Source organism: Taudactylus pleione, unplaced genomic scaffold (genome assembly GCF_031769625.1).
Source record: "Taudactylus pleione unplaced genomic scaffold, aTauple2 ptg000076l, whole genome shotgun sequence".
NCBI lineage: Eukaryota > Metazoa > Chordata > Amphibia > Anura > Myobatrachidae > Taudactylus > Taudactylus pleione.
Window position 1 is genome coordinate 360,737 of NW_028284478.1, and position 14,876 is coordinate 375,612.

Consider the following 14,876-nt stretch of genomic DNA (forward strand, 5'->3'; position numbering starts at 1 on the left):
GTGTCCTGTTACTATTATTAAACAGTGGGAGCAGCCTGTGGTGTCCTGTTACTATTATTATACAGGGGGGCAGCCTGTGGTGTCCTGTTATTATTATTATTATACAGGGGGAGCAGCCTGTGGTGTCCTGTTATTATTATACAGGGGGAGCAGCCTGTGGTGTCCTGTTATTACTATTATTATACAGGGGGAGCAGCCTGTGGTGTCCTGTTATTACTATTATTATACAGGGGGAGCAGCCTGTGGTGTCCTGTTACTATTTTTATACAGTGGGAGCAGCCTGTGGTGTCCTGTTATTATTATTTTTATACAGGGGGAGCAGCCTGTGTTGTCCTGTTACTATTATTATACAGTGGGAGCAGCCTGTGGTATCCTGTTATTATTATTATACAGGGGGAACAGCCTGTGGTGTCCTGTTTCTATTATTATACAGGGGGCAGCCTGTGGTGCCCTGTTATTATTATTATACAGGGGGAGCAGCCTGTGGTGTCCTGCTATTATTATACAGGGGGAGCAACCTGTGGTGTCCTGTTACTATTATTATACAGTGGGAGCAGTCTGTGGTATCCTGTTATTATTATTTTACAGGGGGAGCAGCCTGTGGTGTCCTGTTACTATTATTATACAGGGGGCAGCCTGTGGTGTCCTGTTATTATTATACAGGGGAGCAGCCTGTGGTGCCCTGCTATTATTATTATACAGGGGGAGCAGCCTGTGGTGTCCTGTTACTATTATTATACAGTGGGAGCAGCCTGTAGTGTCCTGTTACTATTATTATACAGGGGGGCAGCCTGTGGTGTCCTGTTACTATTATTATACAGGGGGAGCAGCCTGTGGTGTCCTGTTATTATTATACAGGAGAGCTGCCTGTGGTGTCCTGTTACTATTATTATACAGGGGGCAGCCTGTGGTGTCCTGTTACTATTATTATACAGGGGGAGCAGCCTGTGGTGTCCTGTTATTATTATTATACAGGGGGAGCAGCCTGTGGTGTCCTGTTATTATTATTATACAGGGGGAGCAGCCTGTGGTGTCCTGTTACTATTATTATACAGTGGGAGCAGCCTGTGGTGTCCTGTTATTATTATACAGGGGGGGCAGCCTGTGATGTCCTGTTATTATTTTTATACAGGAGGAGCAGCCTGTGGTGTCCTGCTATTATTATACAGGGGGAGCAGCCTGTGGTGTCCTGTTACTATTATTATACAGGGGGAGCAGCCTGTGGTGTCCTGTTACTATTATTATACAGGGGGAGCAGCCTGTGGTGTCCTGTTATTATTATTTTACAGGGGGAGCAGCCTGTGTTTATAGCTGCAGAGTGATAATAACAGTAATGAGTGGTCAGGGAATAATACATAATAGGTATAACACGTATGTACAGTATATACCATATGATACATAACAGGAGCTGGGGAAGGATGTGTGTGAAGGACACAGACAGGCCATGTAACAAAGGGCTGCACTCCCTGAGCTGAGACTGTCTGTCATGGCGTCTTGTTATCCTGAGCAATAGAGAATCTCTCAGAGACAGCCAGTGGCTGTGACAGTCCCCAGATCCTCAGAGTGTCACTGATTATCCCCCAGGACATGTCTCACCCCACCCTACGCTGCACACACACGGCCGGCAGGCTGGTCACACATGTAACATACATCTGAGGTGCGGTCATTTGTCATTTCATCATTTGTGCAGAGTGACTGATGGGATTCTGTACTGTGTAACCCTTTGTGTGTCCCCTGGGCTGCCTGCTGTCCTATCCCTGTGTTATTATCCTCTTCTTTTCCCTTCCCCCTCCCCTGTGTTACTGACACCTCTGTACAGCTGTTACACCCCCTGTTGTGTGCTCTGTATTCCTACGTTACTTCCCCTCTCCCCATATCTGCACCCCTTCTGCTCTCCTGTGTACTCTCCCCTCACACCCCTGTTATCTGTATGACTTCAGTATAGTCACAGACTCTCTCAGTATCTGGAATAAATTTAAAACAAAAGTAAAAAATCCCCAAATCCCTAATTCATGTGTTTGTAAAAGATTCACGTGGAGCAAATTGCACCAAATCTATGTCTGGGAGGAATAAGACCCCCGGCCAGGAGAGGAGCATTGGTGTAACCTTATACAGTACAGCGTTGTGTGACGGCCTCTGAGGAGCCTTATGGGGCTGGGTCATAAGAGCCTCTGACAGATACTGACCAGGGCTCTATGGCTGGGGGGACGGGGAGACTTACTGGTCACTCAGTGTTACATGTCTGACTGTGTTATGTGTGTTCTCTGTGATGTGTATTATATTTATTCCTAGACTGTCCTGCTGTGAGGAACCAAAGTATTTATTTCACGTCACACGTTCTGCATTCTCACTGATTCACTGAGGATGGACATGGATGAAAGTCACAGGACTGAGAGGATCTTACATCTCACCCTGGAGATCATCTACCTGCTGACTGGGGAGGTGAGAGGGTCTGGGGGTGTCACAGTGACATCACTTATATCTATAGTAATAAAACAGGGACATGACTGGGGAGGTGAGGGGATCTGGGAGTGTCACAGTGACATCACTTATATCTATAGTAATAATACAGGGACATGACTGGGGAGGTGAGGGGATCTGGGGGTGTCACAGTAACATCACTTATATCTATAGTAATAATACAGGGACATGACTGGGGAGGTGAGGGGATCTGGGAGTGTCAGTGACATCACTTATATCTATAGTAATAATACAGGGACATGACTGGGGAGGTGAGGGGATCTGGGAGTGTCACAGTGACATCACTTATATTTATAGTAATAATACAGGGACATGACTGGGGAGGTGAGGGGATCTGGGAGTGTCACAGTGACATCACTTATATCTATAGTAATAAAACAGGGACATGACTGGGGAGGTGAGGGGATCTGGGAGTGTCACAGTGACATCACTTATATCTATAGTAATAAAACAGGGACATGACTGTGGAGGTGAGGGGATCTAGGAGTGTCACAGTGACATCACTTATATCTATAGTAATAATACAGGGACATGACTGGGGAGGTGAGGGGATCTGGGAGTGTCAGTGACATCACTTATATCTATAGTAATAATACAGGGACATGACTGGGGAGGTGAGGAGATCTGGGAGTGTCACAGTGACATCATTTATATCTATAGTAATAATACAGGGACATGACTGGGGAGGTGAGGGGATCTGGGAGTGTCACAGTGACATCACTTATATCTATAGTAATAATACAGGGACATGACTGGGGAGGTGAGGGGATCTGGGAGTGTCAGTGACATCACTTATATCTATAGTAATAATACAGGGACATGACTGGGGAGGTGAGAGGGTCTGGGAGTGTCACAGTGACATCACCTATATCTATAGTAATAATACAGGGACATGACTGGGGAGGTGAGGGGATCTGAGTGTGTCACAGTGACATCACTTATATCTATAGTAATAATACAGGGACATGACTGGGGAGGTGAGTGGATCTGGGTGTGTCACAGTGACATCATTTATATCTATAGTAATAATACATGGACATGACTGGGGAGGTGAGGGGATCTGGGAGTGTCAGTGACATCACCTATATCTATAGTAATAATACAGGGACAAGACTGGGGAGGTGAGGGGATCTGGGAGTGTCACAGTGACATCATTTATATCTTTAGTAATAATACAGGGACAAGACTGGGGAGGTGAGGGGATCTGGGAGTGTCACAGTGACATCACTTATATCTATAGTAATAATACAGGGACATGACTGGGGAGGTGAGGGGATCTGAGTGTGTCACAGTGACATCACTTATATCTATAGTAATAATACAGGGACATGACTGGGGAGGTGAGTGGATCTGGGTGTGTCACAGTGACATCATTTATATCTATAGTAATAATACATGGACATGACTGGGGAGGTGAGGGGATCTTGGAGTGTCAGTGACATCACCTATATCTATAGTAATAATACAGGGACATGACTGGGGAGGTGAGGGGATCCGGGAGTGTCACAGTGACATCATTTATATCTTTAGTAATAATACAGGGACATGACTGGGGAGGTGAGGGGATCTGGGAGTGTCACAGTGACATCATTTATATCTTTAGTAATAATACAGGGACATGACTGGGGAGGTGAGGGGATCTGGGAGTGTCACAGTGACATCACTTATATCTATAGTAATAATACAGGGACATGACTGGGGAGGTGAGGGGATCTGGGAGTGTCACAGTGACATCACTTATATCTATAGTAATAATACAGGGTCATGACTGGGGAGGTGAGTGGGATCTGGGAGTGTCACAGTGACATCACTTAGATCTATAGTACTAAGACAGGGACATGACTCGGGAGGTCAGGGGATCTGGGAGTGTCACAGTGACATCACTTATATCTATAGTAATAATACAGGGACATGACTGGGGAGGTGAGGGGATCTGGGAGTGTCACAGTGACATCACTTATATCTATAGTAATAATACAGGAACATGACTGGGGAGGTGAGAGGATCTGGGAGTGTCACAGTGACATTACTTATATCTATAGTAATAAAACAGGGACATGACTGGGGAGGTGAGCGGATCTGGGAGTGTCACAGTGACATCACTTATATCTATAGTAATAATACAGGGACATGACTAGGGAGGTGAGGGGATCTGGGAGTGTCAGTGACATCACTTATATCTATAGTAATAATACAGGGACATGACTGGGGAGGTGAGGGGATATGGGAGTGTCAGTGACATCACCTATATCTATAATAATAATACAGGGACATGACTGGGGAGGTGAGGGGATCTGGGAGTGTCACAGTGACATCACTTATATCTATAGTAATAATACAGGGACATGACTAGGGAGGTGAGGGGATCTGGGAGTGTCAGTGACATCACTTATATCTATAGTAATAATACAGGGACATGACTGGGGAGGTGAGGGGATATGGGAGTGTCAGTGACATCACCTATATCTATAATAATAATACAGGGACATGACTGGGGAGGTGAGGGGATCTGGGAGTGTCACAGTGACATCAATTATACCTATAGTAATAATACAGGGACATGACTGGGGAGGTGAGGGGATCTTTGAGTGTCACAGTGACATCACTTATATCTATAGTAATAATACAGGGAGATGACTGGGGAGGTGAGGGGATCTGGGAGTGTCACAGTGACATCAATTATATCTATAGTAATAATACAGGGACATGACTGGGGAGGTGAGGGGATCTTTGAGTGTCACAGTGACATCACTTATATCTATAGTAATAATACAGGGACATGACTGGAGAGGTGAGAGGATCTGGGAGTGTCACAGTGACATCACTTATATCTATAGTACTAAGACAGGGACATGACTAGAGAGGTGAGGGAATCTGGTACTGTATGCAATGATATTTGGTTTCTTCCCCAATAAACAGGGTTACACAATAGTGAAGAAGACATTCGGTGAGTGTGAGACATGCAGCAGCTTTCCCCTTGTGTCAGGAGGACTGAGCAGGACCCAGAGCCCCATCACGGTGCCCACATCTTACTCACTGATACATGAGAGACACAATGACCAGAAGATCCTGGAATTCACCAAAAAGAACATTCAGCTGCTCACTGGAGAGGTGACTGCTGGGAATGGGACATTATACAGTAACACCAGGGGATGTGTCTGGGTGATGACTGGAGAGGTGACTGCTGGGAATGGGACATTATACAGTAACACCAGGGGATGTGTCTGGGTGATGACTGGAGAGGTGACTGCTGGGAATGGGACATTATACAGTAACACCAGGGCATGTGTCTGGGTGATGACCGGAGAGGTGACTGCTGGGAATGGGACATTATTCAGTAACACCAGGGGATGTGTCTGGGTGATGACCGGAGAGGTGACTGCTGGGAATGGGACATTATACAGTAACACCAGGGCATGTGTCTGGGTGATGACCGGAGAGGTGACTGCTGGGAATGGGACATTATACAGTAACACCAGGGGATGTGTCTGGGTGATGACCGGAGAGGTGACTGCTGGGAATGGGACATTATACAGTAACACCAGGGGATGTGTCTGGGTGATGATCGGAGAGGTGACTGCTGGGAATAGGACATTATACAGTAACACCAGGAGATGTGTCTGGGTGATGACCGGAGAGGTGACTGCTGTGAATGGGACATTATACAGTAACACCAGGGGATGTGTCTGGGTGATGACCGGAGAGGTGACTGCTGGGAATGGGACATTTTACAGTAACACCAGGGGATGTGTTTGGGTGATGACCGGGGAGGTGACTGCTGGGAATGGGACATTATACAGTAACACCAGGGGATGTGTCTGGGTGATGACTTGAGAGGTGACTGCTGGGAATGGGACATTATACAGTAACACCAGGGGATGTGTCTGGGTGGTGACTGCTGGGAATGGGACATTATACAGTAACACCAGTGGATGTGTCTGGGTGATGACCGGAGAGGTTACTGCTGGGAATGGGACATTATACAGTAACACCAGGGAATGTGTCTGGGTGATGACCGGAGAGGTGACTGCTGGGAATGGGACATTATACAGTAACACCAGGGGATGTGTCTGGGTGATGACCGGAGAGGTGACTGCTGGGAATGGGACATTATACAGTAACACCAGTGGATGTGTCTGGGTGATGACCGGAGAGGTTACTGCTGGGAATGGGACATTATACAGTAACACCAGGGAATGTGTCTGGGTGATGACCGGAGAGGTGACTGCTGGGAATGGGACATTATACAGTAACACCAGGGGATGTGTCTGGGTGATGACCGGAGAGGTGACTGCTGGGAATGGGACATTATACAGTAACACCAGGGGATGTGTCTGGGTGATGACCGGAGAGGTAACTGCTGGGAATGGGACATTATACAGTAACACCAGGGGATGTGTCTGGGTGATGACTGTATCATTGTGTGTGTCAGGTTCCTATATCACTATGTCTCCATGCAGGAGGAGGAGTATATAGAGGAACACAGGGGTCTGAACAAGGATGTGATGATGGAGAATCACCGGCCCCTCACATCACTGGGTAAGAGGAGACTGTCATTTATTGTACAGGGGAGAGCAGGTATGGGGGCCTCCTATATACACACTTCACCTGATAATCACATATATACAATGTACTCAGTCACTCTGTGTCTCCTATAGATGGACCCAGTAACAGAAATACCCCAGAGAGATGTCCCCGTCCTCTGTATTCCCAGCACTGTACAGAGGAGAATCACAGGAATCCACAGGAGCATCAGGTAGATGGGATTTAGGGTCTCACCAATATACCACAGTGACTGTCACTATATGATGTGTACAGAAGCTGTGTGTGTCTTATACAATGATATTATACTGTGTAATCTCTGTCTTTGACATTAGTAACGTGTTGTATAGCTGCTGTAGTGTGTGGTGTGTGCTATCAGCACTGTGTCATACACCTAGTAATACCTAGAACCCAGTGTTACGTTGCTGTGTTTGTGGGGGAGCGCTGTGGGCGGTGCCTTTATGTCTTGCAGACAGATTACTGCAGTAATGTGTAGTATAGTATAGTATATATAGAGGATAAAGTATACATAACAGACAGGAGTAAGGACAGAAGGGTCATTATTATATAGTCACCACATGGGGGAATGTGACATACATGGAATATAATATGGAGAGGATAAAGTATACATAACAGACAGGAGTAAGGACAGAAGGGTCATTATTATATAATCACCACATGGGGGAATGTGACATACATGGAATATAATATGGAGATGATAAGGTATACATAACAGACAGGAGTAAGGACAGAAGGGTCATTATTATATAATCACCACATGGGAGAATGTGACATACAGGGAATATAATATGGAGAGGATAAAGTATATATAACAGATAGGAGTAAGGACAGAAGGGTCATTATTATATAATCACCACATGGAGGAATGTGACATACAGGGAATATAATATGGAGAGGATAAAGTATACATAACAGACAGGAGTAAGGACAGAAGGGTAATTATTATATAGTCACTACATGTGACATACATGGAATATAATATATAGAGGATAAAGTATACATAACAGACAGGAGTAAGGACAGAAGGGTCATTATTATATAGTCACCACATGGAGGAATGTGACATACAGGGAATATAATATGGAGAGGATAAAGTATACATAACATACAGGAGTAAGGACAGAAGGGTCATTATTATATAATCACCACATGGGGGAATGTGACATACATGGAATATAATATGGAGAGGATAAAGTATACATAACAGACAGGAGTAAGGACAGAAGGGTCATTATTATATAATCACCACATGGGGGAATGTGACATACATGGAATATAATATGGAGAGGATAAAGTATACATAACAGACAGGAGTAAGGACAGAAGGGTCATTATTATATAGTCACCACATGGGGAATGTGACATACATGGAATATAATATGGAGAGGATAAAGTATACATAACAGACAGGAGTAAGGACAGAAGGGTAATTATTATATAATCACCACATGGGGGAATGTGACATACAGGGAATATAATATGGAGAGGATAAAGTATACATAACAGACAGGAGTAAGGACAGAAGGGTCATTATTATATAGTCACCACATGGGGAATGTGACATACATGGAATATAATATGGAGAGGATAAAGTATACATAACAGACAGGAGTAAGGACAGAAGGTTAATTATTATATAGTCACCACATGGAGGAATGTGACATACAGAGAATATAATATGGAGAGGATAAAGTATACATAACAGACAGGAGTAAGGACAGAATGGTAATTATTATATAATCCCCACATGGGGGAATGTGACATACATGGAATATAATATGGAGAGGATAAAGTATATATAACAGACAGGAGTAAGGACAGAAGGGTCATTATTATATAATCAAAACATGGGAGAATGTGACATACAGGGAATATAATATATAGAGGATAGAGTATACATAACAGACAGGAGTAAGGACAGAAGGGTCATTATTATATAATCACCACATGGGGGAATGTGACATACATGGAATATAATATGGAGAGGATAAAGTATACATAACAGACAGGAGTAAGAACATAAGGGTCATTATTATATAGCCACCACATGGGGGAATGTGACATACAAGGAATATAATATGGAGAGGATAAAGTATACATAACAGACAGGAGTAAGGACAGAATGGTCATTATTATATAGTCACCACATGGGGGAATGTGACATACATGGAATATAATATGGAGAGGATAAAGTATACATGACAGACAGGAGTAAGGACAGAAGGGTCATTATTATATAGTCACCACATGGGAGAATGTGACATACATGGAATATAATATGGAGAGGATAAAGTATACATAACAGACAGGAGTAAGGACCGAAGGGTCATTATTATATAGTCACTACATGGGGGAATGTGACATACAGGGAATATAATATATAGAGGATAAAGTATACATAACAGACAGGAGTAAGGACAGAAGGGTCATTATTATATAGTCACCACATGGAGGAATGTGACATACAGGGAATATAATATGGAGAGGATAAAGTATACATAACAGACAGGAGTAAGGACAGAAGGGTAATTATTATGTAATCACCACATGGGGGAATGTGACATACAGGGAATATAATATGGAGAGGATAAAGTATACATAACAGATAGGAGTAAGGACAGAAGGGTCATTATTATATAGTCACCACATGGGGGAATGTGACATACAGGGAATATAATATGGAGAGGATAAAGTATACATAACAGACAGGAGTAAGGACAGAATGGTCATTATTATATAGCCACCACATGGGGGAATGTGATATACAGGGAATATAATATGGAGAGGATAATGTATACATAACAGACAGGAGTAAGGACAGAAGGGTCATTATTATATAGTCACCACATGGGGGAATGTGACATACAGGGAATATAATATGGAGAGGATAATGTATACATAACAGACAGGAGTAAGGACAGAAGGGTCATTATTATATAATCACCACATGGGGGAATGTGACATACAGGGAATATAATGTATAGAGGATAAAGTATACATAACAGACAGGAGTAAGGACAGAACGGTCATTATTATATAATCACTACATGGGGGAATGTGACATACATGGAATATAATATGGAGAGGATAAAGTATACATAACAGACAGGAGTAAGGACAGAATGGTCATTATTATATAGTCACCACATGGGGGAATATGACATACATGGAATATAATATGGAGAGGATAAAGTATACATAACAGACAGGAACAAGGACAGAAGGGTAATTATTATATAATCCCCACATGGGGGAATGTGACATGCATGGAATATAATATGGAGAGGATAAAGTATACATAACAGACAGGAGTAAGGACAGAAGGGTCATTATTATATAATCACCACATGGGGGAATGTGACATACATGGAATATAATATGGAGAGGATAAAGTATACATAACAGACAGGAGTAAGGACAGAAGGGTCATTATTATATAATCACCACATGGGGGAATATGACATACATGGAATATAATATGGAGAGGATAAAGTATACATAACAGACAGGAGTAAGGACAGAAGGGTCATTATTATATAGTCACCACATGGGGAAATGTGACATACAGGGAAAATATTATGTACTGGATAAAGTATACATAACAGACAGGAGTAAGGACAGAAGGGTAATTATTATATAGTCACCACATGGGGGAATGTGACATACATGGAATATAATATGGAGAGGATAAAGTATATATAACAGACAGGAGTAAGGACAGAAGGGTCATTATTATATAATCAAAACATGGGAGAATGTGACATACAGGGAATATAATATGGAGAGGATAAAGTATACATAACAGACAGGAGTAAGGACAGAAGGGTCATTATTATATAATCACCACATGGGGGAATGTGACATACATGGAATATAATATGGAGAGGATAAAGTATACATAACAGACAGGAGTAAGGACAGAAGGGTCATTATTATATAATCACCACATGGGGGAATGTGACATACATGGAATATAATATGGAGAGGATAAAGTATACATAACAGACAGGAGTAAGGACATAAGGGTAATTATTATATAGTCACCACATGGGGGAATGTGACATACATGGAATATAATATGGAGAGGATAAAGTATACATAACAGACAGGAGTATGGACAGAAGGGTAATTATTATATAATCACCACATGGGAGAATGTGACATACATGGAATATAATATGGAGAGGATAAAGTATACATAACAGACAGGAGTAAGGACAGAATGGTAATTATTATATAGCCACCACATGGAGGAATGTGACATACATGGAATATAATGTATAGAGGATAAAGTATACATAACAGACAGGAGTAAGGACAGAAGGGTCATTATTATATAGTCACCACATGGGAGAATGTGACATACATGGAATATAATATGGAGAGGATAAAGTATACATAACAGACAGGAGTAAGGACAGAAGGGTCATTATTATATAGTCACCACATGGGGGAATGTGACATACATGGAATATAATATGGAGAGGATAAAGTATACATAACAGACAGGAGTAAGGACAGAAGGGTCATTATTATATAATCACCACATGGGGGAATGTGACATACATGGAATATAATATGGAGAGGATAAAGTATACATAACAGACAGGAGTAAGGACAGAAGGGTCATTATTATATAGTCACCACATGGAGGAATGTGACATACATGGAATATAATATGGAGAGGATAAAGTATACATAACAGACAGGAGTAAGGACAGAAGGGTAATTATTATATAATCAAAACATGGGAGAATGTGACATACAGGGAATATAATATATAGAGGATAAAGTATACATAATAGACAGGAGTAAGGACAGAAGGGTCATTATTATATAGTCACTACATGGGGGAATGTGACATACAGGGAATATAATATGGAGAGGATAAAGTATACATAACAGACAGGAGTAAGGACAGAAGGGTCATTATTATATAATCACCACATGGGGGAATGTGACATACATGGAATATAATATGGAGATGATAAGGTATACATAACAGACAGGAGTAAGGACAGAAGGGTCATTATTATATAATCACCACATGGGAGAATGTGACATACAGGGAATATAATATGGAGAGGATAAAGTATATATAACAGATAGGAGTAAGGACAGAAGGGTCATTATTATATAATCACCACATGGAGGAATGTGACATACAGGGAATATAATATGGAGAGGATAAAGTATACATAACAGACAGGAGTAAGGACAGAAGGGTAATTATTATATAGTCACTACATGTGACATACATGGAATATAATATATAGAGGATAAAGTATACATAACAGACAGGAGTAAGGACAGAAGGGTCATTATTATATAGTCACCACATGGAGGAATGTGACATACAGGGAATATAATATGGAGAGGATAAAGTATACATAACATACAGGAGTAAGGACAGAAGGGTCATTATTATATAATCACCACATGGGGGAATGTGACATACATGGAATATAATATGGAGAGGATAAAGTATACATAACAGACAGGAGTAAGGACAGAAGGGTCATTATTATATAATCACCACATGGGGGAATGTGACATACATGGAATATAATATGGAGAGGATAAAGTATACATAACAGACAGGAGTAAGGACAGAAGGGTCATTATTATATAGTCACCACATGGGGAATGTGACATACATGGAATATAATATGGAGAGGATAAAGTATACATAACAGACAGGAGTAAGGACAGAAGGGTAATTATTATATAATCACCACATGGGGGAATGTGACATACAGGGAATATAATATGGAGAGGATAAAGTATACATAACAGACAGGAGTAAGGACAGAAGGGTCATTATTATATAGTCACCACATGGGGAATGTGACATACATGGAATATAATATGGAGAGGATAAAGTATACATAACAGACAGGAGTAAGGACAGAAGGTTAATTATTATATAGTCACCACATGGAGGAATGTGACATACAGAGAATATAATATGGAGAGGATAAAGTATACATAACAGACAGGAGTAAGGACAGAATGGTAATTATTATATAATCCCCACATGGGGGAATGTGACATACATGGAATATAATATGGAGAGGATAAAGTATATATAACAGACAGGAGTAAGGACAGAAGGGTCATTATTATATAATCAAAACATGGGAGAATGTGACATACAGGGAATATAATATATAGAGGATAGAGTATACATAACAGACAGGAGTAAGGACAGAAGGGTCATTATTATATAATCACCACATGGGGGAATGTGACATACATGGAATATAATATGGAGAGGATAAAGTATACATAACAGACAGGAGTAAGAACATAAGGGTCATTATTATATAGCCACCACATGGGGGAATGTGACATACAAGGAATATAATATGGAGAGGATAAAGTATACATAACAGACAGGAGTAAGGACAGAATGGTCATTATTATATAGTCACCACATGGGGGAATGTGACATACATGGAATATAATATGGAGAGGATAAAGTATACATGACAGACAGGAGTAAGGACAGAAGGGTCATTATTATATAGTCACCACATGGGAGAATGTGACATACATGGAATATAATATGGAGAGGATAAAGTATACATAACAGACAGGAGTAAGGACCGAAGGGTCATTATTATATAGTCACTACATGGGGGAATGTGACATACAGGGAATATAATATATAGAGGATAAAGTATACATAACAGACAGGAGTAAGGACAGAAGGGTCATTATTATATAGTCACCACATGGAGGAATGTGACATACAGGGAATATAATATGGAGAGGATAAAGTATACATAACAGACAGGAGTAAGGACAGAAGGGTAATTATTATGTAATCACCACATGGGGGAATGTGACATACAGGGAATATAATATGGAGAGGATAAAGTATACATAACAGATAGGAGTAAGGACAGAAGGGTCATTATTATATAGTCACCACATGGGGGAATGTGACATACAGGGAATATAATATGGAGAGGATAAAGTATACATAACAGACAGGAGTAAGGACAGAATGGTCATTATTATATAGCCACCACATGGGGGAATGTGATATACAGGGAATATAATATGGAGAGGATAATGTATACATAACAGACAGGAGTAAGGACAGAAGGGTCATTATTATATAGTCACCACATGGGGGAATGTGACATACAGGGAATATAATATGGAGAGGATAATGTATACATAACAGACAGGAGTAAGGACAGAAGGGTCATTATTATATAATCACCACATGGGGGAATGTGACATACAGGGAATATAATGTATAGAGGATAAAGTATACATAACAGACAGGAGTAAGGACAGAACGGTCATTATTATATAATCACTACATGGGGGAATGTGACATACATGGAATATAATATGGAGAGGATAAAGTATACATAACAGACAGGAGTAAGGACAGAATGGTCATTATTATATAGTCACCACATGGGGGAATATGACATACATGGAATATAATATGGAGAGGATAAAGTATACATAACAGACAGGAACAAGGACAGAAGGGTAATTATTATATAATCCCCACATGGGGGAATGTGACATGCATGGAATATAATATGGAGAGGATAAAGTATACATAACAGACAGGAGTAAGGACAGAAGGGTCATTATTATATAATCACCACATGGGGGAATGTGACATACATGGAATATAATATGGAGAGGATAAAGTATACATAACAGACAGGAGTAAGGACAGAAGGGTCATTATTATATAATCACCACATGGGGGAATATGACATACATGGAATATAATATGGAGAGGATAAAGTATACATAACAGACAGGAGTAAGGACAGAAGGGTCATTATTATATAGTC

General features: G+C 41.1%; 2 protein-coding genes across 3 annotated transcripts in view; one reads left to right on the forward strand and one right to left on the reverse strand.

Moving 5' to 3' along the window:
- Window positions 1-14,876, reverse strand: part of LOC148532444 (uncharacterized) — a 301,272-nt gene that overhangs the window by 141,075 nt on the left and 145,321 nt on the right. The gene's annotated exons all lie outside the window — the stretch shown is intronic.
- LOC148532447 (uncharacterized) overlaps window positions 1-14,876 on the forward strand; it is a 35,486-nt gene that overhangs the window by 6,591 nt on the left and 14,019 nt on the right. For both annotated transcript variants that reach the window (XM_088467813.1, XM_088467814.1), the window contains exons 2-5: window positions 2,293-2,442; window positions 5,401-5,592; window positions 6,942-7,020; window positions 7,140-7,237. In XM_088467813.1, coding sequence (XP_088323939.1) covers window positions 2,365-2,442; window positions 5,401-5,592; window positions 6,942-7,020; window positions 7,140-7,237 — 447 coding nt within the window. In that variant the 5' untranslated portion in view covers window positions 2,293-2,364. The remainder of the gene's footprint in view (window positions 1-2,292; window positions 2,443-5,400; window positions 5,593-6,941; window positions 7,021-7,139; window positions 7,238-14,876) is intronic.